General features: G+C 42.6%; 1 protein-coding gene across 1 annotated transcript in view; it reads left to right on the forward strand.

Annotated features, from left to right (window-relative positions):
* Positions 1–24,488: 24,488 nt before the first annotated feature.
* Positions 24,489–25,225, forward strand: part of CCDC57 (coiled-coil domain containing 57) — a 93,308-nt gene continuing 92,571 nt past the window's right edge. The window contains exon 1 of the mRNA XM_063293262.1: positions 24,489–24,619. Coding sequence (XP_063149332.1) covers positions 24,505–24,619 — 115 coding nt within the window. The 5' untranslated portion in view covers positions 24,489–24,504. The remainder of the gene's footprint in view (positions 24,620–25,225) is intronic.

Genomic DNA, 25,225 nt, shown 5'->3' on the forward strand with positions numbered 1-25,225 from the left:
TGTGCCACTGAAGGCCTGCTTGCTTGGATTGTTCATGCAGGAGCTCAAGATAACCATGGCATTTTGGATGGCAACAGTTGCCCTTTCATCTCTTGTTGCTGTCCATCTGTTTATAGCGTCTTTCTACACAGCAGTCCTGGACGCCTCTCCCATCCCCCCTCCCACCCCCCTTTGCTTTCACTTACCCTTTTCTCAGCCAATATAGCCGTGTCCTTGTGCTGCTGCTTCTGAGCCCTCGGAACAGCTCTACTTTTAGAACTGAATTAAACATCTAACAAATTGATCCTGCACCTAACTTTAAAGCATCACATTGGGTGGTCAGATTTCATACCCCGAAGACATCAGGGGCTATAAGGATGCAAATCCTCTATGAACCCAACTCAGTGTCAAGTACAAGTAGTCCCCACTTAATGACTTTTTGTTTAATGACCATCCGGAGTTACGATGGTGCTAAAACCCAACTTACAATTGTTCCTTGCACTTACGACTGTCACAGAATCCCCGTGCTCAAGTGATCACAATTCGGGTGCTGCCAACTATTGCACATTTACAACAGTTGCAGCATCCCACGGTCATGTGATCGCCATTTCCAACCTTCCCAGACAGCTTCCGATAAGCAGAAACCAATAGGAAACCATGTGATTCACTTAACAACCACATGGTTCACTTAATGACCATGGTGATTCACTTAGCAGCCGCATCGCTTAGCAACCTAGATTTGGGTTCCAATTGTGGTCATCAGACAAGGACTACCTGTAATTATTTAGACCATCCTAAACCAGGTGTGTTGGAATTATAACTGCCAAGTTTCTCAGAAAGCATGGGGGTGCACTGGGAAGTACAGAAGGCAATCTTCTGGCAATTAGAAGCCACACTTAAAATTATTTTATTTTATTTTATTTTATTTTATTTTATTTTATTTTATTTTATTTATTTTATTATTTTATTTTATTTTATTTTATCTTATTTTATGGATACTGGACAGCTACAATAGGCAGAACAATTATTTGGTGGCATGAACTACATGAGCAGGGCCAGAATTTCCCTTAAGTAAGTTTTGCTTGCTTTTGAAGGATTTGGTTATTGTTGATACTACTTTTGCTTGGGTATATTAAATCTCTTCAGCAAAGGATCGTTACCTTGCCATGGTGCTGGAGCTTGAGCACCTCAATGATGCCATGAGCTAAACCATGAAGGGCCACCCAAGATGGAAAGGTCATGACAGAGAGGTCAGACTAAATGCGATCCCTGGGGAAGGTAATGGCAATCCACCCCAGTATTCTTGCCGTGAAAACTAAATGGATCAGTACAACCAGAGATATGTCGGTATACCATCGGAAGATGAGACCCCCAGGTCGGAAGATGGTCAAAATGCTACTGGGGAGGAACAGAGGATGAGTTAAACTAGCCCCAGACGTGATGACGCAGCTAGCTCAAAGCCGAAAGGACGGCTAGCGGCCGACGGTGCTGGTGGTGAACGGCGAATCCGATGTTCTAAGGATCAACACGCCATTGGAACCTGGAATGTAAGATCTATGAGCCAGGGAAAATTGGATGTGGTTATTGGTGAGATGTCAAGATTAAAGATAGACATTTTGGGCGTCAGTGAACTGAAATGGACTGGAATGGGCCACTTCACATCAAATGACCACCAGATCTACTACTGTGGACAAGAGGACCACAGAAGAAATGGAGTAGCCTTCGTAATTAATAGTCAAGTGGCTAAAGCAGTGCTTGGATACAATCCAAAAAATGATAGAACAATCTCAATTCGAATTCAGGGCAAGCCATCTAACATCACAGTGATCCAAATATACGCCCCAACCACAGATGCTGAAGAAGCTGAAGTAGAGCAGTTCTATGAGGATCTGCAGCACCTACTGGACAACACACCTAAAAGAGATGTTATTTTCATCACGGGAGACTGGAATGCTAAGGTAGACAGTCAAATGACACCTGGAATTACAGGTAAGCATGGCCTGGGAGAACAAAACAAAGCAGGACATAGGCTGATAGAATTTTGCCAAGACAACTCACTCTGCATAACAAACACTCTCTTCCAACAACCTAAGAGATGGCTTTATACGTGGACTTCACCAGATGGACAACACTGAAATCAGATTGACTACATCCTTTGCAGCCAAAGGTGGCGGACATCTATACAGTCGGTAAAAACAAGACCTAGAGCTGACTGTAGTTCAGATCACGAACTTCTTCTTGCACAATTTAGGATCAGACTAAAGAGATTAGGGAAGACCCACAGATCAGCTAGATATGAGCTCACCAATATTCCTAAGGAATATGCAGTGGAGGTGAAGAATAGATTTAAGGGACTGGACTTAGTAGATAGGGTCCCGGAAGAACTCTGGACAGAAGTTCGCAACATTGTTCAGGAGGCGGCAACAAAATACATCCCAAAGAAAGAGAAAACCAAGAAGGCAAAATGGCTGTCTGAGACACTAGAAGTAGCCCAAGAAAGAAGGAAGGCAAAAGGCAACAGCGATACGGAGAGATATGCCCAATTAAATGCAAAATTCCAGAGGTTAGCCAGAAGAGATAAGGAATTATTTTTAAACAAGCAATGTGTGGAAGTGGAAGAAGACAATAGAATAGGAAAGACAAGAGACCTCTTCCAGAAAATTAGAACCATCGGAGGTAAATTCCAGGCCAAAATGGGTATGATCAAAAACAAAGATGGCAAGGACCTAACAGAAGAAGAAGAGATCAAGAAAAGGTGGCAAGAATATACAGAAGACCTGTATAGGAAGGATAACAATATCGGGGATAGCTTTGACGGTGTGGTCAGTGAGCTAGAGCCAGACATCCTGAAGAGTGAGGTTGAATGGGCCTTAAGAAGCATTGCTAATAACAAGGCAGCAGGAGACGACGGCATCCCAGCTGAACTGTTCAAAATCTTTTGATTTTACTCAGCTATTGGTTCAGCTTCTGAATTTCAGAAGCTCTTCATTAGGTGGTAATGAAGTAAAGTCTTAAGGATATAAACAGCAAGCCAACATTCTAATGCAAATCAAGCTTCAGATTAGCACAAAAGACCAATTTCTCCCGTCTTAAACACAGTGACAAAAGTGGGAACTAAAGCTGGGATCCTGTGGGAAAACCTGATCAACAAAAGCTCTTATTTTTCACATGTGGTGATCACCCTGATTGTCTTTATTGAAGGGTCTCACTTGAAAGGAACAAAGCAGGATACAAGTACACAGGAAGAGAATACATTAGTAAGTGTTCTCTTAGAAGCCAGAAAATATACATTGGATATTTCACAGTACCTTAAGCAACCATAGTAATCCAGATCAGCACTGCAAATGCCGAACCTTTAACTGAGTGAAACGGTACATCATAGGGCAACAATTTGAACCAGGGTACCTCAAATGGGCTAACTTACAGAATGCGTCCAAAGAGAAGTGACTTCAAAACAGCTCATGTATACACCAACAATGGTTCAGGGTTTTCTCCCCACTTTCATAGCAAATCATTGTTTTGTAAATTCCTTGTTCAGAAGAAAACAGTTTAACCGCCATGTTGTTGTTTTTTAAAAGGAGGAGGGTAATGGCTTTGACTGATCAGTAGTCAAGCCGGAGGTTCATTACGTGTGTGCTATATTCCAAATGTTTTCCTATGTATGCGTAACTAGACTTTTTAAACCAAAACTGTGGTGGAACAAACAATTTGCCTCACTGTGATTGTTCTGTGGACCAAGGGACAATTTGCAAGTATAAGTGGGGGCATACCAAAAGCTTCTTTTCAGCCACCTGGGGACAATGCAGTTATTAGTCAAGAGTGGAGTAACGTTTTTCACACAGTGGAGTAACTCAGCCTGCATATGGTTCTTTGAGGTAATTATTCAAGGAGTTTTTCTCGCTCACTTCCTCCCTTCTATCTTCATCCTCTCTCTTAAACACAGACACGCAGACGCGTATGTGCATTTCACATCTGCTCCAAGAAGCTGAAACATATTTGAACATTTTCTCCTGTCAAGAGAATTTTCACCTCAAAATATGCCTAATCTGTGGAAGATCTCATGATATTAGGCAGGATTGGGGGGGGGGCAGAGCTAAAAATTAGTATTTTGGACCTCCTTTCTCTTTCTGATTATCTCTTTTCACTTTTCACTTCCTCTTCTTCTCAAGATGTAAGCTGTGAGGAGGAAAAGTATAGCAATTATCAGTAGTTCGAACTACTCTTGCGGGAGGTTCAGATTAGGCCAAAGGCAATTGTGACACAGTTTACTCATTCCTGTTCAAATGCACCCTCACAACAACCGCTGAGAAAAGTTACACTAGAGACAGTGCTTTGCCCAAAGCCTCTTTGCCAAGTTTGTGAGTGACCAGAGGTTGACCTCAAGGGTATCCAGGTTCAGATCCAATATTCTGACTATTACAAGTCATACTAAATGCCTATCGGAGATTACTACTGAGACTAGAAACATGGAACTTTGGTTCACACATCAGCTTTTCATCACTGTGGGAAAGAGGAAGCTGGACAAGATGGATTTTTGAGATGATCAAGCAGAACATATTTTTGTAAGGATGTGGGAACCATATGAATCTTCCTATGCTTTCTGAAATTGCAATTTCTTCTGATTATATTAGGAGGGATAGTGCTGCTATGTTATCTAAGCAGCTTATGTTGTTTTGGTTAACAGGGCAGGTGCGGAGGGAGTGTAGCTATTTTTCAAGGGGTGTTCTGTTTGCTTGCTTGTACTGGAAGTGTGTAGTCAAGGCATTGGTTGCTTTGTTGAAATCAACTCTGAGAATTCTGTTATAGCTGGTGGACTGGCAATCCAGAGAACCCGTTTGCTTTTCAAATAGCTGATAAGTCTAACAAGGTGAGGCAGGAAACAATATCATGAACCCTGCTGCACTACAGTTCATTTGCTTTGCAATCCATTCCTCATTCGCACCAATTCCCAGTTTGCTTTTCCTCTACTTTGTCTCCCCAGCTTCAATTTGCATTGATTTAATGGAAGTATATATTGGTTAAAAATAGGACTGATGAAGTAGAAATGGTCCCATTAGTCACCCTTTCACATATTGTGCAAAAAGAGAGCCATTGACTACAAAAGTGTGATATATGCCACTGTCCCTTAATTTAATATCCATATGTTTTCTATGGACATCTGCATTATCCATTTGCACCGGCGGATCCTTGAGAGAGAGAGAGAAAGACAGACAGACAGACAGACCTCTCTGCATATAAGCTTCCAAATGTCTGTTGCTCCTGTTATGAAGCCCTCCAGACTGTGCAGACTGTGTAGAAGGCAGCCAACATGCATAAAGACCTAAGAGTCCCACCAGAAAGATCAATGGTCAGCCCTGGAGTCAAGGCTAGCATGTGACATCAGAGATAAGACCAGAAACATGGCTCTGCATTCCCTTCAAACCCTTTCTATGAGAAACAAATGATTCAGGCAATTTACCGTAAATAAAAGTTACTTGAATTGTGAAATAATTGTATGCTTGCTGAAACCAAAACACATTATACAACAATATGGCATAATCTATATACTACTAAAACTCTCGTGTCTGTTTGATACTTTGTAACCTTTAACTGAGTGAAACGGTACATCATAGGGCAACAATTTGAACCAGGGTACCTCAAATGGGCTAACTTACAGAATGCGTCCAAAATCTGGGACCCATGACTCCTGTAGAATAGAAATTTGGCAAATTTTATAAAACATTTTATGACATAGAAATTATCATAAAACATTTTATGGTATAATTCAAAATCTATAAAACATTCCCTATGGTCAACTCCTGATGTTTGACTGTGCTATACAGTTCAACATTGGCTACTTTCAAGGCAGATACATCTCTGAATGTCTCCCTGAATTTTTAAGAGTTTTTCCAGTAAAGGCAGTACATTAGAAGCTCTGCCATTGTTTGAAGGCATTGAGGAATCTGGTAAGGAAATACCTCTGAAACTATGACCCAACGGGTCATGGATTGTCTAGTCTGATATAAATTTAAAATGATAGGGGAAAATGCAATATATAATTATGATACTATGTCTAAGCTTACCTATACTTTAAAGAAATGAAAGAAGAGATATTAAAAAAAACTTATTAAAATGGAAAATGTTTATTAGTTGGTAGGATAAGGCACACATATGTCTAGTGATAAAATTTAAATCATATTTATATAAAAGACAGTGTAGATTGTGTATATCATTATGAACTTTAACATTTTTATTATTATTCTTAGATAATTAGAGCCCAGGAGATGGGTGGAAGTAATATATATCCTATCTTTTATCCTATAATCAGACAAGTCTGTCTATCTGTCTAGCTGACTATCTATGAACATACAGCAGCTTTAGTAGATAAAATACTTTTGATGATTATAGAATTTTAGGTTGAATGTAGCCCTCAAAGGTTTTGTGTGCAGCCTCAGAATTTCCAAATTGTAAGTTTTTATAGAACAAAGGAAGAAATTATAAAACACAGGAACAATAACCATATTAACTATATTTAATTAATTAAATAGAAATATATAATTAAAATTGAATTTTGATTCATTTAAAATTAACCCTAACCACTTTCTTCTCTCAAGCCCATCTACTTCATGGAGGGCCCCACTCAGAGATCAGCGGAAGCCAGTGGCTTGGAAAATGTTACGTGCCCCTTTTATACAGCTGTGAGAAACCCTTATAGATTGGTGTGACACAACAGTATCCCACAGAGTGTATGGTGGATTCAGGCACTAATTTTTCTTTTTAATTTGTTGGTAAGGTCTGCAATACTAGGATGAAATGCTTTGCTCCAGAGGGTTATTTATTGTTTGTTTCCTGAGAGGCTGGTTTTTGCATACTTCTGCATATTGAATAATTATGACATCAGTGTCCAAAAGGAGGAACAAACAAGAAGAGGAGGGCCTTCCCAACAATAACCAAGCAGGAGGTCCAGACAACCTCTCTGAAGCTATCCTTGCTGTAACAAACTTTGTACTTGTCCTGGGGCCCAGAACCTTACACCTGGGTAGGTAGGAAATATTTAGTTTAGTTAAACTGAATGTTGATTCGTTGCTGAGCATGAGGATGTATGATGTCCTTTTGAATGTTTAATGTATTTATGGATAAATGTATAAGGAACGCTTGTGATGATGTGAAAGAGATGTTGGTTGAGATGTGTACTTTTGTATGCGGACAATGCAGTGTTGTTGGCTAAGACCTTGACTGATTTACAGTGAATCTGAGATAGATTATATGAGACAGTGAGTGTGGATCTAAAACGTAATTTATCAAAGTTCAAGACAGTTGTGTCTGACAGGGAAAATGGAATTAAGGAGTATACGTTATAGATAAATTAAGGGAAAAAATGAGCAAGTAGATGGGAAATGTTATGCAAATGTTGCCAGAAAGATTGTGGATAGTATTTAATTAATTAATTGATTGATTGATTTCTATAGCCACTCATCTCAGCAAGTGACTCTGTAGTGTCAGAGCATGTAGTGGATTGCACATAATGTTGGTGAAAGCAACAAACATGGCTGTGTATAAAAGGGTGCTGCTTCTTCCCACTTTATAATTTTTATTAAAGATTTTTAAATGAGTAAGAGATAAACATAAGAAAATAGAGAAAATGAAATTAAGAAAAAAAGGAAAGATAGAACGTGCAGAAAATAAAAAAGAAAAAGATATTTAAAGAAAAACAGCAGTTACACAAATATTAAGACTGTATGAAGAAATAGTATAGAATATAAGTTCCTTCCATGCAGGTCCCTCAACAAAACTCTAAGTCCTTAACTATAGAAAGTTGTCACCAACTTCTAGGGTTTCTTTTATGAATACTGGCTATTTTCTTTCCCAGTCCATTCCTTTCACGCTTTTTACAACTGTCAACTGCTTCTTTCCTCCCTTACTCACTCACCCTCCAAATTTCCTTTTCTGCCCACAGTACCTCCAATTGACACTTTACTTTTATTCTCCGAACTTTCATTGCATTAAACTCTTTCACAAAATAGCCTCATGGCAGCTTGAAACAAAGAACATAAAAATAACGAAACATTAACATAACAAGCAGCAGTATTGTTGTTTATTCGTTCAGTCGCTTCCTACTCTTTGTGACTTCATGGACCAGCCCACACCAGAGCTTCCTCTCGGTCATCAACACCCCCAGCTCCCCCAGGGATGAGTCTGAGTCTGCACACAATTTTCCATGTTTACGTATCTCACAACGATTTTTCTTAAATGTTATGACATACCCTGTTGCAGCCAATTGTGCCACAGATAAAAGGTTTGATTGTAAATTTGGCACATACAACACACCTTTTACAGTTTCTCCCAAGCAGGATAAATACAAGTCACCTTGTCCCATAATTTGGTCACAGACCCATCAGCCAAAGATACACTTTGTCTTTCAGTTTTAGACAGTGACACAAAAGAGCTTTTACAATTACATAAATGACAATTGGCCCCAGAATCTAACACCCATACATCAGAATTACCCTTCTCAGCAACCTGTGCAATTTGGCTTGTCTGAAGAGCCTTCTTCTGTGTTGCCCTTGTGTTCTTCTTCTCTGTCTTTCTACTCTTGGGTCTCAAGGCACAGTCGTTCTGCAAATGTCCAGCTGAACCACAGGTGAAGCATCGCTGGCTGGCTAGCGCTGTGGCCTCAGCTTCCTTTCCCTTCTTTTCCCTTGTTTTCTGGTACTGCAGCTTTCCAGAAGAGATGGGGGGGGTATCTTTCCTCTCTCTTCTCCCATTCAGCGAGTAAGCGCTGTGTAACATACGATGGGGTGAGGTCTGCTTCAGGCATAGCCTCCAGGGTACAAATCAGCATGTCCCACGTTTCATTCAGTGAGGACAGGAGGATACAGGATTTTGTGAGAGGTGTAAATTCCATTCCTCTCTCCTGCAACTCAACAAACAGCTGCTGAATATGATGCAGGTGCTCAGGAAGGCTATCTCCTTCTGCAAGGTAGGCTTTGTACAGCTTTTTTGTCAGGGTAACTTTACTCCCTGCTGTTGCCTTTACATACAAGTCTCTCAAAGCATCCCAAAATTGCTTTGCAGATTGCATACCTCACACGTGGACTAGTTGATTGTCCTCAACTCCCAGGATAATGGTGCTCCCATTCAGCACTGGGATTTTGGGGGGTTTGCTCACCAATTGGCAGCCAAAGATTCTCTCTGCAAAGATACATCTCCATCTTCAGGGCCCAATTCAAATAGTTGGTCTCTGATAGGTGATCCAGAGGCATCGCTGAGGGCTGGGAGGTAGCCATGGCTTCTTCCTTCTTTTGCAAGTCACCTCAGCTGGCTTCTTTGTCCTGTAGACCGGCAGTTGCTGGAAAATCTCCAGGCAGCTCCAAAGAAAATCTTCACCAGTCTTTGCTACCTGCCTTTAAATTGTGCATGAGGTGTAGAGCTGATCTCTCTATTCTCTCTGGGTTTTACTGGGCTTACTGGGTTTACTGGGCTGCTTACTGGGCCCATAACCTGTTGGCAGAGTGCTAGAAAGCATTTGGCCCAGGAGATATCAGAAAAGTCACACACCAGGCATTTGTATAAAAATAATTTTATTTACAGAAAACAAACATATTTAAAGGCTGTTTGCTGAGAGGAGAGATTTCTCTCAGCTGCATATTCTCTGCAAGCCTACACAGAAGGGAAACTGAAACTAAAACAAGTTCAGGCAAGTTCCTCCCTTAGGCAATGCAACCATTAACACGTGAAAAGGGGACAATTAAATTCAACCTCTTCACCCAGCCAAAATGGTTAGTTACCATAGTAACCTGAATCTGTAGTAGAAAAACATATTAACAATGTTTCTTCCAGTGATTTTAACTCCAGCCTTGGATTCCTCAAGCCTAGCATGTCGCATACAAGTTGAATAGGAAGGGTGAGAGTATACAACCCTGCTGTACTCCTTTCCCAATCTTAAACCAGTCTGTTGTTCAGTGGTCTGTTCTTACTGTTGCTACTTGGACATTATACAGATTCTTCAGGAGGCAGACAAGATGACTTGGTATCCCCATACCACTAAGAACTTGCCACAATTTGTCATGGTCCACACAGTCAAAGGCTGTGGTCAATAGTCAATAAAACAGAAATAGATGTTTTTCTGAAACTCCCTGGCTTTTAAATATGTTAAATATGATGAAAGTACTTTACTGGGTTCCCTAAATGATAGCCAAAAAAAAAAAAGTACAAGGGGTTGGTGGTGGAAGTGCTTAATATCACCCTGGTGGGAGATGGCCCATCATTTGGACCCCAGCACAAAAAAACCACCATTTATTGTGCATTGTACTTATATGTCAGTCCCACAATTATCTCAAATTGGTTCCCACAGAATAAAAATATACTACAGAGTAAAATAGCTCATGGCTTAAAAGTGAGGAAGATAAAAAATGAAATTAAAGGCAAGTGCAGCATTAATATAGGGAATGCTTACTCAAGAGGCAGATAATTAACTACATGCTTAAGAGATGTAGTCACAGCTTATGGCTGCACTTCTCTGACCTTGCCCAGGCTGGAAGCTAAGAAGGGTTGGATCTGTTTGGTATTACTGTAGATAGGATTCTTTTGTAAATATCAGCACTGTAGACTATGATGGGAAGTTGAAAAAACATCCTAGAAGAATGCAATGGCAAATCTCTTCTGTATTGTTGCCAAGGAAACAATATGGATATGTCGCTGCAGTCAAGCTTGACTACAAATACTTTACTTTTAAAAGATATAATTCTAGATGCCTTATGAATTTCAGGATGGAGAATATTTTGGTTTGCTTGTAGTTTCCACATGCTTTCCAGAGGCAGCCACACATACAATGTATTACACACACGGGAAAAAACTCACCTCTGTTCAGAATACATTTGGAGGTACACCCAACACCAGCTGCAACCTGACACAGCTTGACACAAACAGCCAAATAATCCAGCTGCTTAGAAAACATCAGGAAGGAGAGGGTAGAGTTGTCCCCCCCTTGCAGTACTGTTGCTTGGGAGGAGCACACACTCCCTCACTTCTCTTCCAACCTTTGCTTTTTGGTTTAGGAGGCTGAGTCCCCACTATGCCCAGGGCTTCCCAACCCACAGATGGTGACCTACTACATGTGACAGTGGCATGTATGGTTGGTAGACCGGGCTCAACCTCCACTGGGGATGGCTTGCACCCTTTATGGTTCTCAGGTAGCAGAGCTCATAATGTAACTTGGATATCACTATGGATGGATAATTGTGCCTAGGCTGACCCTCTCCAAGGTTGGCATGCCTGCCAAAGCACACATCACTGCAGCTGAAATCTCATCCCCAGATCATATCAGTTTATAACCTTTCAACCCCCAATCCTAAATTCACCTCCTGGAACACTGCTGCCAGACAGTGGCATTTTAAATCATAAATGTATTTCCTTAATAGCTTTTTCTCATACCATGTTCACTAGCAATTTTTTTCTTAGTTCTTCCAGAATTTGATAACCAAGAATTACCTAAAGTGTCCTAAACATACTCGCAGGCACTTAGGCGAACAGAAACAAAATATTTGAAAGCATGTGGATACATGGGAGACATTAAATCAACCATGCAGTTTACCAACATTTCCAAGTAAAGTTCCAAGAGTTTCTTGTCTCTTAACTGTAAGAGATAGCTGGGCAAATACTACTAAAAATAGCCTACTACTGAGCAATGGGTTTGCAGTTAGAATGAGTTTTCCTTCTTCCATTTTCTGAATTACAGAAGTAATTTACAAATTGGTATGTGATTATTTTAAAAGCACTACTAATTTGTAGCTCTCAAAGGAGAGTTTCTGAATAAATGTTTCTGAAGAGGTAATTACTACATCAGAAAAAAGACAATTATTTAAAAGCGAAGGATAATAAAAAGGGACAACGAGGCTTTAATCTTGTAATTAACATGGTCCTGTCTGAGGGATTACAATCTTGTGGGAGGACTCAGTAGCTCCAGTGGCCTGAGAGTGATTCTGATGGGAGCGAATTATCCTGCAGATAAAGTCAAAACAGGAAGGGGAAAGCTAAGAGCAATCCACAGCAGGGGAGAGGACAGATGGGGCTCTGGTTGGCATAAGGATAGCCAAGCCATTTAGGAAGGGAAGTCCAAAATCAAACCCATTGCAATGACAAGCCACTTCTGTATTGTTGACAAGAAAACTCCAGGACCATGGCTGTGACATTTAATGAGTTTAGATGCCAGATGATGAGATTCGCAGGTTGGAAAGCACTCCTCTAGTTGCTGAGGAACAGAACTAAAAAATGAAATTACAGTACAGCACGTCTAAAAGTAGGTCTAGAGATGATGATGTGGCCAAACCAAAGGAAGTCTGGTCATTGATGATACTAATATTGAAAAAAAAAATCTTTTCTTACAAGGACATGTGCAGTTGAAATGCAAGAAGCATGAACCAAGGAAAATTTGAAATTGTCAGGACAGAAATGAAGTTATCTAATTGGACATTTTAGGAATGAGTTTATATATACCAGAATGAGCTTCTTATAGACGTTCATGTGATATACTTTCAAGGCATGAATCTCTATAAAGGAGTAAAATGGCAATTCTCAGAAAGGACATAACGAAGTATATGCTCAATTATGAATCCATCAGCAGCATCATATCTAATAAATTAGGGGATGTCAAGATTAATGCTATACAGGTGTTTGCACTTACTACAAATGCCAGAGAGAAAGATTTTGAGAAATTGTGCACCAAACTGTATGGACCTGACATTGCTAAAAGCAGTGGCAAGAATTAGTATTATAATGGGTACTAGAATGCAAAAATGGAAGCTATGGAGAAACCTGGAATCTAAGGAAGATTAGGTAAATGCAATAATGCAGGAGATATGCCAACAACATTTTGTTAAGAGAAGCAGAAAAAAATTTGCACAATTTCAAAGAGGAAAAGATCCAAGTGGCTTTCAGAAAAGCTATCCTGGTAGCTAGGGAAAAGATGGAAGATGAAAGCCTTGGGCAACCCTATTAAGTCTGATAACTGAATACAGACTTTCAACATTAGTCCAGAATGTAAACAGATGGAGGAATATCACAAGAAAAGGGAAAATGAGAATCAGGTGAAATATTCACTGGCGTGTTTAAATCTGCAGGAGAGGAGGCAGGTATAGTATTAAATCAACAAATATGGAAGACAATTGTATGGTCTAGATTAGAGATTGGAAATGGTTGCCCTTTAAGAAGAATGGAGGTATAAAAGAACATGCAAATTAGTGAACTGCAGTAACTCCTTATGCAAGAAAAGTTTGCTTAAGAACTTACAGAAACTCACTGGATGACTTTGGGCCAATCACTTTCTCTCAGCTCAAACTACCTCATAGGGTGGTTGTTGTGGGAAAAAAGGTTGTTGTGGGGAGGGAGCTTGATGTATATCTCCTTGAGCTGTTGTACAAAAGGCAGGATATGAGAATGAATGAATGAATGAATGAATAAATAAATAAGGAAAGAGAAACCCTAAATGAACAGCCAGCAGATGAGGAGATCAGATACAGTAGTACATTTAAGTTGCCCATACTAGAAGGTTTACTTTTGTTTCACTGACTACAGCAAAGCCTTTGTGTAGCTCACACTACAATGGGAATACATTAAGGACACATAATTGTTCTTCTGAGGAATTATTCCTTCTAAGGAAAGGAAGTAAAAGAATAATGCATGTTGTTCCCATATCTGTTTAACTGCTACACTGAACACATTATAAGATATGACAACTGAAATCAAAACTGAAATCCAAGAAACTAATAATTTGATATATACAAAGAATGCCACTTTGTTAGCTGAAAATAAAGATTGAGCAAAAATTGAAAGTGGATTAATGATGAATATTAAAGGTAATGTTAACATTTGATGACAAAGAAGTGTTCAGCCAGAGCTGTAGCAAGTCCCAAAGCAATTAATAATTCTAATTGCTATTGTGACCAGGAGGCTGCTACCCCTCTCCTGGGTGACCACTCTTCAGAAACCTCTAAGAAGGTTGCAGAATTCTTATCAATAGCTATAGCTGTTAAAAATCATTTGGTTCCGCCTCGATGTTATTAACTGTTAGCTGCTAAATTCTTGCAATTTTTAAAATTTTCCTATTTCCAATATAGCTATTGTACTGTATACTTTTTTATTGTGTTTGGTCTTAGACCATAAATAAATTTTTGATTTGATTGACAAAGAAGTGAAGATAGTTTTGTTTTCTTGGACTAAAGAATAGGTAAAATGGGCAGTATCCTGGAGTTGTAAAAACTTTAATCCTAAGAAAGAAGGCAAAACAAGACTTAGATAAGATCATGAAGAATAAGAACATTTCAATGATACCAAAGATCAGAATACTAAGGCAATGATCTTTCCAATATGATGTACAGCCGTGAAAGTTGTAATTCTCCTTTCTCTTTTTGTCAGTGTTCACCTTCAAAAGACTGAGAGAAGTAGAAGGGTAAAACTACAGGGAAGGATCAAAGAAATTACTGAAATGTTTTTATTAGAAAAAGATCAAGATGGCAAGCATTTGTCCACACAGTCACCAGGAGCTGAATCCAACTCAGTGGTACTTAACTACTCATTAATACCACAATTTTATGCACATGTACTTATGAGTAAGCCCCATAGAACACAACTGGTTCAACATTGTGCTAAGCTGTTTCTTGAACAATGGTTTATGGAAATAAAAGCCTAGTTGATTGGGTTTGTCCATCATAGAAAACCACAAACTATTTTACAAACTACATTGTCTGGGTTCACACAGATAACTGTATTATGACTTAACAGCATCATGTGTGAATCCAGTTGTCGCGTCACGCGACCAGTCCTTCGCCCTTCGGTCTATGGGATTCCCTGGGGGGGAATGAGCCAACGATTCCCTCGCAAGGGTGAGGTCGAAAAAACAACGGTAGGCACAGGATTCTTTTGTGGTGGTTGACGCTACATCTCAGGAGGTTGCTGGTACTGCCTCCTGGGCCACGCCCCCACCTCCTTTTATTCAGCAGTTCTATCAGGGCGGGGGAGTGAGTACAAAGAGAATAGGGAAATACAAGTCATGCCCTGAGGCTACGTGAGAGACATGCAATCTAGCTGTGCAGTAATGGAGTCAGATACGTCACAATTCCACCTTTTTTATTTAATTTTGTTCCTCCCCCAGAGGGTCTGAGTCGGGGAGCCAGGGACTCTTCAGTCCAAGGAGACCCATCCCAGCGTCCTCTCTCGGGGGGTAGTGTGACCGGGGGTCCTTTTCCACTTCCGATTCACTATCGGAGGACCATTCCAAGAGTGGTGTTTTCTCCATACCTACAGCAGTGACCAGGTGTTGAACAGCAAGCTTTGTCTCGGATACCTCTGAGTCCAATGTATGAAGTCTCTGCTTTAAGAAGCGGAGAACGCGACCCAGCACACAGGGGCCTATGGTGCATACGAGAATCAATAACAGGAGGGGCCCCAACAGAGCGGACAACAGTGTGGTTAGCCATGGAGAAATGCTAAACATATTTTGATACCATGACATGGATTGTTGGCGCTCCAATTCCCTTGTTTTTAAACGGGAATTGAGCTCTTTCATAGAGTCCAATACTACTCCTGAGTTGTCGGCATAAAAACAGCAGTCTTCCTTTAGAGCAACACACAGACCCCCTTGTTTGAGGAACAGAAGGTCGAGACCCCTACGATTTTGCAAAACCACTTCGGATAGAGAGGTAAGGGAATCTTGTAGCGCCACAATAGATTGTTCGATGGCGCGAAGGTCAGTGTCAATGATAACGCTAAGGTGACGCAGGTTCTGATCATTGACAACAAGGGCTGACACACCAGTGGCGGCTCCAGCCGCACCTAAGCCCAGTAGGACTGATAAAGTTACAGCAGTCACTACTTCGCGCTTAGCCTTGAGGGGATAATGAGGGGGCTCTAAAATGGAGAGAAGTTCGTCAGGGGAATAGATAGAAATCTTGGGGAGTAGGAGCACCTGAATACAAAAGGCGTTAGTTTGTAACAAGGTATCACCATATACACATGCGGTGAGGCCAGAAGAACATGCCCAAACAGAGTTGTTCCCAGGGATAAAGTATTGCCCTGTCAAGCGGGCAGAGATATTACCAGAGGTAGTGTAGAGTACACCGTAGCCACCATGGCCGGTGTGACCGTTGATGTTCAAGCGATTTTTTGGAAGATAGAGGGCACAGTGATCATGAGAAGAATTAAGGCAATATTGAATATAGTTAGCAGGAACACGGCCAAGGCAGCAGCCCTGCCCTATTATAGAGGTGATAGTCAACGTGGTGTTTTGCCAGCGGCAGGAGGCGGCTGAGGTAGAGTTTCGGATAGGGTCAGGAGAACCGACTGCTTCATAGAATGGTGGGGAGGAAGACAAGCAAAGCCAACATCGAGATGTGTTAGAAGCGGTGTGAACAAGGGAAAAGGAGGAGTTAAGAAGAGAGACAAGGGGGTTTTTTTGTTTGGTGAGGGGTTTAAGAAAGGTGGAGTGAATGTCGTCGGCATTGGGCCCAACAGGTGGGGACTGAGGGAGAGTGACCTGTCGTTGAATGTAGAATATGTTGCCGTAATGATACCCGGGCCATCCGGCATATATACGACCTCCCCATTTTACACCTGAGTCCCAGGCATTCCCCTGAGCTTTTCCTGCAGCAGTGAATTGTACAATAACCGGATTACATCTATTCCAACCCCCCTGTCCTGCCGCATTCTTTTTGGTTGCGGTGCATCTAATGTCCTTTCTCAACCGAGTGAGGGTGATGTAATCAGTCTTATATGGAGGGGTCCAGTAGATGTAGCCAGTGGAAACGCAGGACCAAGATTTGCAAAAGTAATCTGCTATGCCTCCGCAGTCGTGCACGTGATCAGGGCTGGTGTCATGTCCTGGGCACACATACAGGGGATACCTTTTAACGGTGGAGTGGCTGGGCTCTGGGAAGCCGTCCAGCCTCCTGTAGGCTGTCACTCCTAAAAGCATTTCTGAAAAGTCAAAATACAGGTTAGGGAAACAAGATATAATTGGGCTATAACAAAAGGAGGTATTCAGGATCTGTCCCAAGGCATCGCGGATTGTCCAGGTGATATTGTAAGGGCGATGCGATCCCTGGGCGTCAAATGCCAGTAGGCGTCGTCCCTGCCAACGGGCGGGCTCAGGAAGGGAGAGTAAAAATAAGGTGAGCGTAAGGCGAGATGAGGTGGCGAACCCCTTAATTAATTTTGTTATTTCACAGTGATATTGTCCTAGATCGGTCAACTGTACGTTGGTGATAGCAAGGGTAGTTTGGCGAAAGTGATAAGTGATGGAGTAGGAATCGCCATCTTGGAGAAGGGTGTTGTTGCGAAACCAGCGCCAGAAGGTGCCTTTTCTTTTGATGGGAGAGCGTTGAAGACATTCCATGGCGTTGGATGCTGAGCTGCGGCCAATGGTGGCAGGGTAGCGTAAACGATGGGTTCGAATGAGAGAGGTTGTTTTAGGGTTCGTTGTGAGGGGAGCAGAGATGGAAGAGAGATGACAGAGAAGGAGGGTCAAGAAGGTGCTTGTCAGGAGGCTGCCCATGATATGGCCGGATGCAGCGAGCAGGAACCCAGAGCACTCGATCAGGAAGTTGCACAGCAGCGTAGCCTTTTCCCCAGGTGACGAGTTGCGCAGGGCCTTTCCACTCAGGGCTGGGCAGTTGCCTAAAATAAACAAGGGGACGGGAAGAGGGAACTACTGGCTTGGAAAAGTGTCGAGATGCAGCCGTAGCAGGGGGGGTACCGGTAAGATTAAGGAAATTCAAGGTAAACAAGGTGAGATTAAGGATATTTTGTAACATCGGGAGGCTTGGGGGGCCTAAGGCCTTTTTCCCCGTTTGCCGATCAAGGGCATTCTTTAGGGTCTGGTTAGCCCTTTCCACAATAGCCTGACCTTGGCTGTTGAATGGTATACCGAATCTGTGAGTAATGGACCACTTACGGCAAAACTCAGCAAAGGGAGTGCTGACGTAAGCGGGGCCATTGTCAGTTTTCAAAGTTTTGGGACATCCCGATGTGACGAAAGTGCGAATACAATGATTGATTACGTTTTTCGTGGCTTCTCCTCTTTGCAAAGTTGCCAGGATGAATCCCGAATAAGTATCCACAGATACATGGATATACTTCCAAGGTGCAAAAGAGGGATAATGAGTGACATCCATCTGCCATGTGTCACAAGCATGGACACCCCTGGGATTAACTCCCTCAGGGATGCACTTTGCCTGCAAACTGCAGGTTGGACATTGTTGAAGAATGGCGGTAGCTTCTTGATATGTAATGCCAAATTGGCGCACCAAGGCTTTTTTATTTTGATGGAAATAAGCATGGCTGTCCCCTGCTGAAAGCGGCGGAGGAAGAGGGGAAGAGGCCATAATTTTGCAAGCCTCATCTGCCATGTGGTTGCCTTCGGACAGGAAACCGGGTAGCTGTTGGTGGCTTCTAATATGCGCTACAAACAAAGGGGATGTTCTGTCCTTCAGGAGAGTTTGAAGCTGCAAAAAAAGCGTCATGAGAGAGGGGGGGGTAACAGGGGAAATATATGCATCAAACATGGCCACAGCCATTTGAGTGACATACATACTATCTAATATAACATTCAAAGGCTGTTCAGGGAAAAGAGACAAGGCTAGCAAAAAGGCGGCTAACTCAGCCTGTTGGGCAGATGCTTGTGGGCCTGTTAGGCGTTTATGCCATTTGCAATTATTTTGCCATGTACAAGCCCCTATGGTTTTGGAGCCGTCTGTAAAAACAGTGAGGGCTTCCTTGAGTGGCTGCTGAACGAACGGCGAGGTTAGTGTGAAGGGTACTGTTCGCAACAGTTGCAATCGAGGATCAGGGGGAAGATGGCATGACACCTGGCCACACCAGTCCTCCAAGGCATCCTGCAGTGCAGTGGAGTTTTGTAGGAGGGGTTCCCATTGAGTAACCTTAAGGGGAATGTACAGGGTGGAAACATCCAGTCCCATTAGGGCTCTAATCCTCTTCCGGCCTTTCTCAACAAGAGAGGCCATTTGTGCTGCTCTGGTGATGATGGATGTCTTAGGTGTGTGCGGCAAGTGTAGCCATTCTAAAATATGTAGATGTTTGTTATCAGACGTTTGGACAATGATGGCAGTTAATAATTGATGTGTTGAAAGAATGGCAAGAGAGGGTGGTTTGTCAGTGAGCGCACGGTCCACCCATTGGGTCGTAAGGACGGCATTGACCTGTTGTAGGGCGTGCAATTGTTGTTCTGTAAGGTATACCTTGTCAGCTGGGTTTGTCAAACCCACTAGCGCTTGGAATAAAGGTGATAACATGGGTGTAGTTAAAGCAAGGTATGCGCGGGCCCAGTTAATGACCCCCAGACATTGTTGTAATTGGACCAAGGTGGTCGGCTGGGGAAGCGTGAGCATAGGTAGAAGTGGGGCAGCTGTGGAGGCTAAAACTTTGTGGCCTAGATATTGCATTGGATAACGAGACTGGACCTTTTCTGGTGCAACGTGCAACCCTGCCGTTGCTAGGGTGGCTAAAAGAATAGGAAAAGTTTTTTGAACTGTCCCTTTCGGGCCCTCAGCAGCGACTAAAATGTCATCCATATAATGATACACAAGAAAATGCGGAAATTGGGATCTATAGGGTTGCAATGCTTTATCGACAAAAAATTGGCACATTGTGGGTGAGTTCAACATGCCTTGTGGGAGGACCTTCCACTGGTACCGAGCAGTAGGCTTTGAATTGTTAAGTTCCGGTACCGTAAATGCGAAAATAATTCTGTCCTTTTGTGCCAAAGGTATGGAAAAAAAACAATCCTTGAGGTCTATTACAATAAGGTCGTGTCCTTCCGGAATCAAGTTGGGGTTGGGAAGTCCACACTGCAAAGGTCCCATGGGCTGAAGGATGGTGTTGATAGCCCTAAGATCCTGTAGGAGGCGCCATTTGCCAGACTTCTTTTTGATGACAAATACCGGAGTATTGTATGGGCTGGTGGAGGTTTCGATATGGCCTTCAATTAACTGCTGTTGGACCAAGATATGTAAGGCGTCCAGTTTCTCTTTGGTGAGTGGCCATTGATCAACCCATACCGGCACAGAGGTTTTGAGAGAGAGAGAGAGAGACCCTGAAGGGTCCTGTAAAGCCATTAGGGAAGTTGAATAAAAGCGTGGAACTGTGAAAGCAAGTCACGGCCCCATAGGTTACAGTGCAAAGGCAAGATATAAGGCTTTAGATAAGCTGTAATATGAGAATGAGCAGTCACAGCAGAAAGCCAATGAGAGCTGACCTTAGCGGCCTGTGCTCCGCCTACTCCTTGCACCGAGGAGGCTTCAGCGATAGGCCAGGAGGAGGGCCATTCAGCGGAACGAATGACAGAGACGTCGGCGCCGGTGTCAATCAAGCCTTCGAAAGAGCGACCATTTAGTGTGACAAGGAGGGTGGGTTTAGAGGTTTGGACTGGTTGCTGCAAGGCAAACAATGATGGCATATCAGGAGAAGGGAGAAGTATGAGCGTGGCGACAATTGTTCCTTTATTTAAGGAAAAGCACCTATCTCCCACTCCTGCCAGAGCAATTTGTGTCAAATCTGATGAATCATACAAATAGGGAGCAGCAACCATTCCCTCAAGCGTAAGCGAGGAGTTGGGAATAAGCAAAGCAGGGGTAAGAGGAGGGAGGGGTTTATGCAGCGTGACAACAAGAGGAAGGGAAAGGACAGCCCCCGGATCGTCATACAAAAGATCCTCTGCCAACTCCACAGGGAAGCTGGTGATGGGTAATTCAGCCTTTGGGGCGGGGTTAGCTGACAACCCCCGATCTAGTTTTCCGAAGGCTGGTGAGGGGAGGAGTTATTGCGACATTGCGAGGCCCAATGATAGCCTTTGCGGCACTTGGGACAAGGAGTTTTAGGTTTGGAGGGGGGGGGCGGCCCCCTTTGAGTGGAAGGGGGCGCCCCACCTCCCCCGGGTGCACGGCATTGATTCTTAAAGTGGCCCGGCTTCCCACAATTGAAGCAATTTCCATGACGAGTGATTGCGAGGGCTTCCGGGGAATGGAGCTGAGGGGAGGGGTTAGTAGAAGGCAGCGAGGTGGTAATGGCGGCAGCGAGAGCGCTCACTTTGTGAGAGGTGGTACCAACGATTCTGCAGAGTTGCAGGAAGTCTGCAAGCTTTACACCCGGTTGATTGACTGCGGGTTGCAGAATGGTCTGGCAGTCATGATTAGCGTTAGAGAAAGCAAGTTTCATTAGCAGCTCATGTTTAGCCGTGGCATTATCAATTTGTCGGTCTAAAGCAATCTGAAGGCGACTTATGAAGGAAGCATATGGTTCATTTGGTTCTTGCATTATTTTCAAAAACGTTTGGGTGGATTGAGAGTCGGAATCATCCACTCTTTTGAGAGCATTCATGGCGCACATGTGAATAATAGCAAAACAACGACGGGGGGAGTTCTGTTGCTGGACTAAGGTTGCGAATTGTCCCTTTCCTAATAATTGATTTGCGGTCACCCCTGCGGGAAGACCTCTTCTAATTTCTACTTCCACCCCTTTGTCGTATTCAGATTGCCACACAACGTATTGCGCCGGGGTCATAAGCATAGAAAAAAGCATTTTCCAATCATACAATAACATAACAGTGTTAGCAGTAACTAAAGAGTCTAAAACTCCCCTAGTAAAAGGAGAGTGCAAGCCGTAGGTGGTTACAGCATCTTTGATTTGTTTCAAAACCTTAAGTTCAATATTGTTATACAAATTTCCTCCCGCCGCCCCTAGGCCGATGGTCATGGGAAAGGCAGAGGGACTCTCCATTTCCAATGAGAGGGGGGAGGAGAGGAGTTCAGTGATGGCGCCTCCTAGGGGGTGGTGTTGAGGGGATCCGGGGGTTGGAGCTGAAGGGGGAGGAGGAACGGCTGGGTATGGAGGGGGTGGTGGTGAGGCAGCATCGAGATGGGCGGCAAGAGGGGGTGGGGTTTTTGGGCCGGGAGGAGAAGGGCAAGTTTCCGGGGAAGACGGGGGAGGGTAAAGAGTGTTGATGGCCGCCATAACAGCCTTCCAGGCAGTCAGAATAGGCACGGGTGCTCGTGGGGTATCATGAAAATATTTTCCTATCCTTTCCCAAGTGGATGCTTTGAGCGACCCCTCTGAAGGATAGACAGGGCAGTGTCTGTCCATGTACAGTAGGAGTTGAGTCACCGATTTTTTTGAAATGGGAAAGATGGTCGTACCGTTAGCCTTTTGACAAGAGTTAGCCTTCTTCACTAAATCATAAAGTTCGTCCCTATGAACTGACGAAACTTTGGAGAGTGGGGAGCCCATTACTTACGATTGCAGAGCCTTTTCCAGGTGCGTAGTAACGAGAGTGAAGGCAGTGCACCTCTAGACAGAGATCACACCGTGAGACCGAAGGGATCCCGGACGAGCCCCCAGTTGTCGCGTCACGCGACCAGTCCTTCGCCCTTCGGTCTATGGGATTCCCTGGGGGGGAATGAGCCAACGATTCCCTCGCAAGGGTGAGGTCGAAAAAACAACGGTAGGCACAGGATTCTTTTGTGGTGGTTGACGCTACATCTCAGGAGGTTGCTGGTACTGCCTCCTGGGCCACGCCCCCACCTCCTTTTATTCAGCAGTTCTATCAGGGCGGGGGAGTGAGTACAAAGAGAATAGGGAAATACAAGTCATGCCCTGAGGCTACGTGAGAGACATGCAATCTAGCTGTGCAGTAATGGAGTCAGATACGTCACATCCAGTCAGTGGGAAGACCACTATTATTGGTGCAGGGAAAGAAAGAGGAAAATTGAGAACCTTAGGAGATAATCAGATAATCAGAAATGAATAATATTCCTATCTAATATTATTTAATCATTATTCGGAAGATTTAAAATGTGAATTGTCAAATATAGAGCATCACTGATGTACTGGCATTTAGATGAATCTGAACATTATCTGGTCATAGACCCCTGCACTGAAGGATGTTCATATTTACTGTCCGTACCCTATTATTTTTATTATTTATTTATGTACATAAATATCCAGTTCAGTTCAGGCAGAGCTGTTACTCTTCCTTGGATAGCACTGGGAATCTCTTGGGCATTGCTCGATAGAAGAGTTTCAGAGATCTATCTGGGCAGTAAACAAAGAACATCCCATTGTTGCGGCATTCTTCCTGGGAAGAAAGCCACTAGCGAGGCCAGTGCTGTATAGAAACAATTAAGTATGTCTTGCATCAAGCCTCATATAGATATATCATGGAGTATAACAACAAATTTCTAGTAAAAATGTTTGACACTATCTTAAAAATTAGGACATTTTAACAATGTGTTTTATTTATTTTAAGATTTATCTCCTGTCTTTCTTTATGAAGAAAATCGGGATAGTGATTTTTTAAAAAATCCAAGTACTTCAAATCTGAGTGCAAAATATTGCTGTTTCCCAACTGAATCAAAGTGCTATCCACCGATCCTTCACTGAAAGTTATACTGCTTTCACATCCACTGTTCCCCATTGCTGATTTCTATTTTGCCTCTGCTGTACTGCTTTAGCTATCCACTGTATAACAAACAATACAAAATCCTGTTTTTAATTGTTGATACTTGATTAAAAACTTGATTAAAAAGTGAGTGAGAGTCATTTGATCAATATGTGAGTGGTTTTGTTTCATTATTGACAGTATGAATATACATTAGAACGTTTTTTAAGAAATCATTTTTAGTTACGGAGATCAAACAAATAATGCATGTTAATACTTTTATAATGCATTTCCTAATTGTTATACAATAAGGGAGTGTTTTAAAGTTACTGTAATTAAAAAGCAAGTGCATTTTGATCTATTAGTAAATGTTCAGGGTATGTTTTTATGTCTCTCTACTTTTCACAGCGCGCTTGTGGATTTAATCGTTGTTCTCAATGACACTTGGAATCTATTAAACCCCCCGCCCCGCCTATTTTTCGTTTTTATTTGAGGGATATGGATTAGCAATAGGGATTTTATTTTCTTTTTTATTTGCGGATTGGCAATGGGGGCACAAATTTTAGGTCTGCATTATTTTGGTCTAACTCTAGGATGGGTGGATAACACTAATTGACTAATTGGGGAAAGGCCCTGAGCTGCCCTCCTCCAAATTTTGTACTGGGAGTTAGTGGAGGATACCAAGAGATGACAAAGAAGACCTTGGAAGTCAGAGGGGAAAGATATCTACTCTGGAACAGACCTAGCGAAGAAACAAGGGAGTCGGCGACTTGCACTTTTCTTCCAATGCAAAAAGGAGGATAAATATACAGTAGTTCCTGTACTGTCCGGCTAATTGCGAAAATATAGTCTTCGCTCGGTGGATGTAACAATTATCTCCGTGGGAGTCTGTGATATATCTGAGATAGATGAAATGCAGCGGCAGCTCGCGAAAAGACGGCACTTCGTCGCTGGGGAGCAGCTACTAGCGGTCACAAGAGTCAGTAGCACCTGTTCTCTGCCGGAAGGACTTTCGGGACGCACCAACCGCTACGGTTTCCATGGAAACGAGGCCACAGCCTTCGCGATAGCCTGTTGCACTTTAAATAATCTGTCGGGTTGGTTGAATGGGAAGGGCAGTGATACGGAAAGAGGTGTTTAATGGGGTCCGTCCCCACTCAGATCTGATAACTCTTCAGCTGGAGGCATTTGCTCCACTCACTGGCCTCCCTTTAAGCAAAGGTTGGTGTTTTGCGTTTAATTTGCAGTATCTTTCACTGTGTTCTTTTATAGTTGCGTCTGGCATTAATGTCAACTGTATAATAAAACCACAGCCTCGTGGATGGAGAAAACTCTCTGGATCCTAGGAACTTGTATGTCATATCAGACTGCCCCATACCCTGTGATAAATGTGTAATTCCTCATTTGTTATTTATATATGTGGAGCCACTTTCAGCATTGCTGCTTAATAGTGTCTGGTTTTTGTTATTAATAGTTAGGGGAAAGTTTTACTGCAACTGTATACATAAGTATGTAGTATATTTTCCCTTATTGTTTCATATATTGTTCCCCACCCCTCTTTTATGTATGCACAGAGTCACTTTGACCACAATTTCTGACAACTGGTAGCCCATTGTTTCAACGTTTTGAGGGAGGAAAGGCCCAGGATCTATTGTAGTATAAACCTAAAATAGACTTTAGGTAATTTTACAAAGAATATTTCCCAAACTCAACCCACAAATCAGGGGAAAAAATATCAGCCCATTTCACTTACATAGCATGTCCCTTTCACTTTGCGTTATTATCCCATCTCCTTTAGCCCTCACTTCCCCACAAAATATGAACTGT

The sequence above is a fragment of the Candoia aspera genome, chromosome 2, assembly GCF_035149785.1.
Source record: "Candoia aspera isolate rCanAsp1 chromosome 2, rCanAsp1.hap2, whole genome shotgun sequence".
NCBI classification, from domain to species: domain Eukaryota; kingdom Metazoa; phylum Chordata; class Lepidosauria; order Squamata; family Boidae; genus Candoia; species Candoia aspera.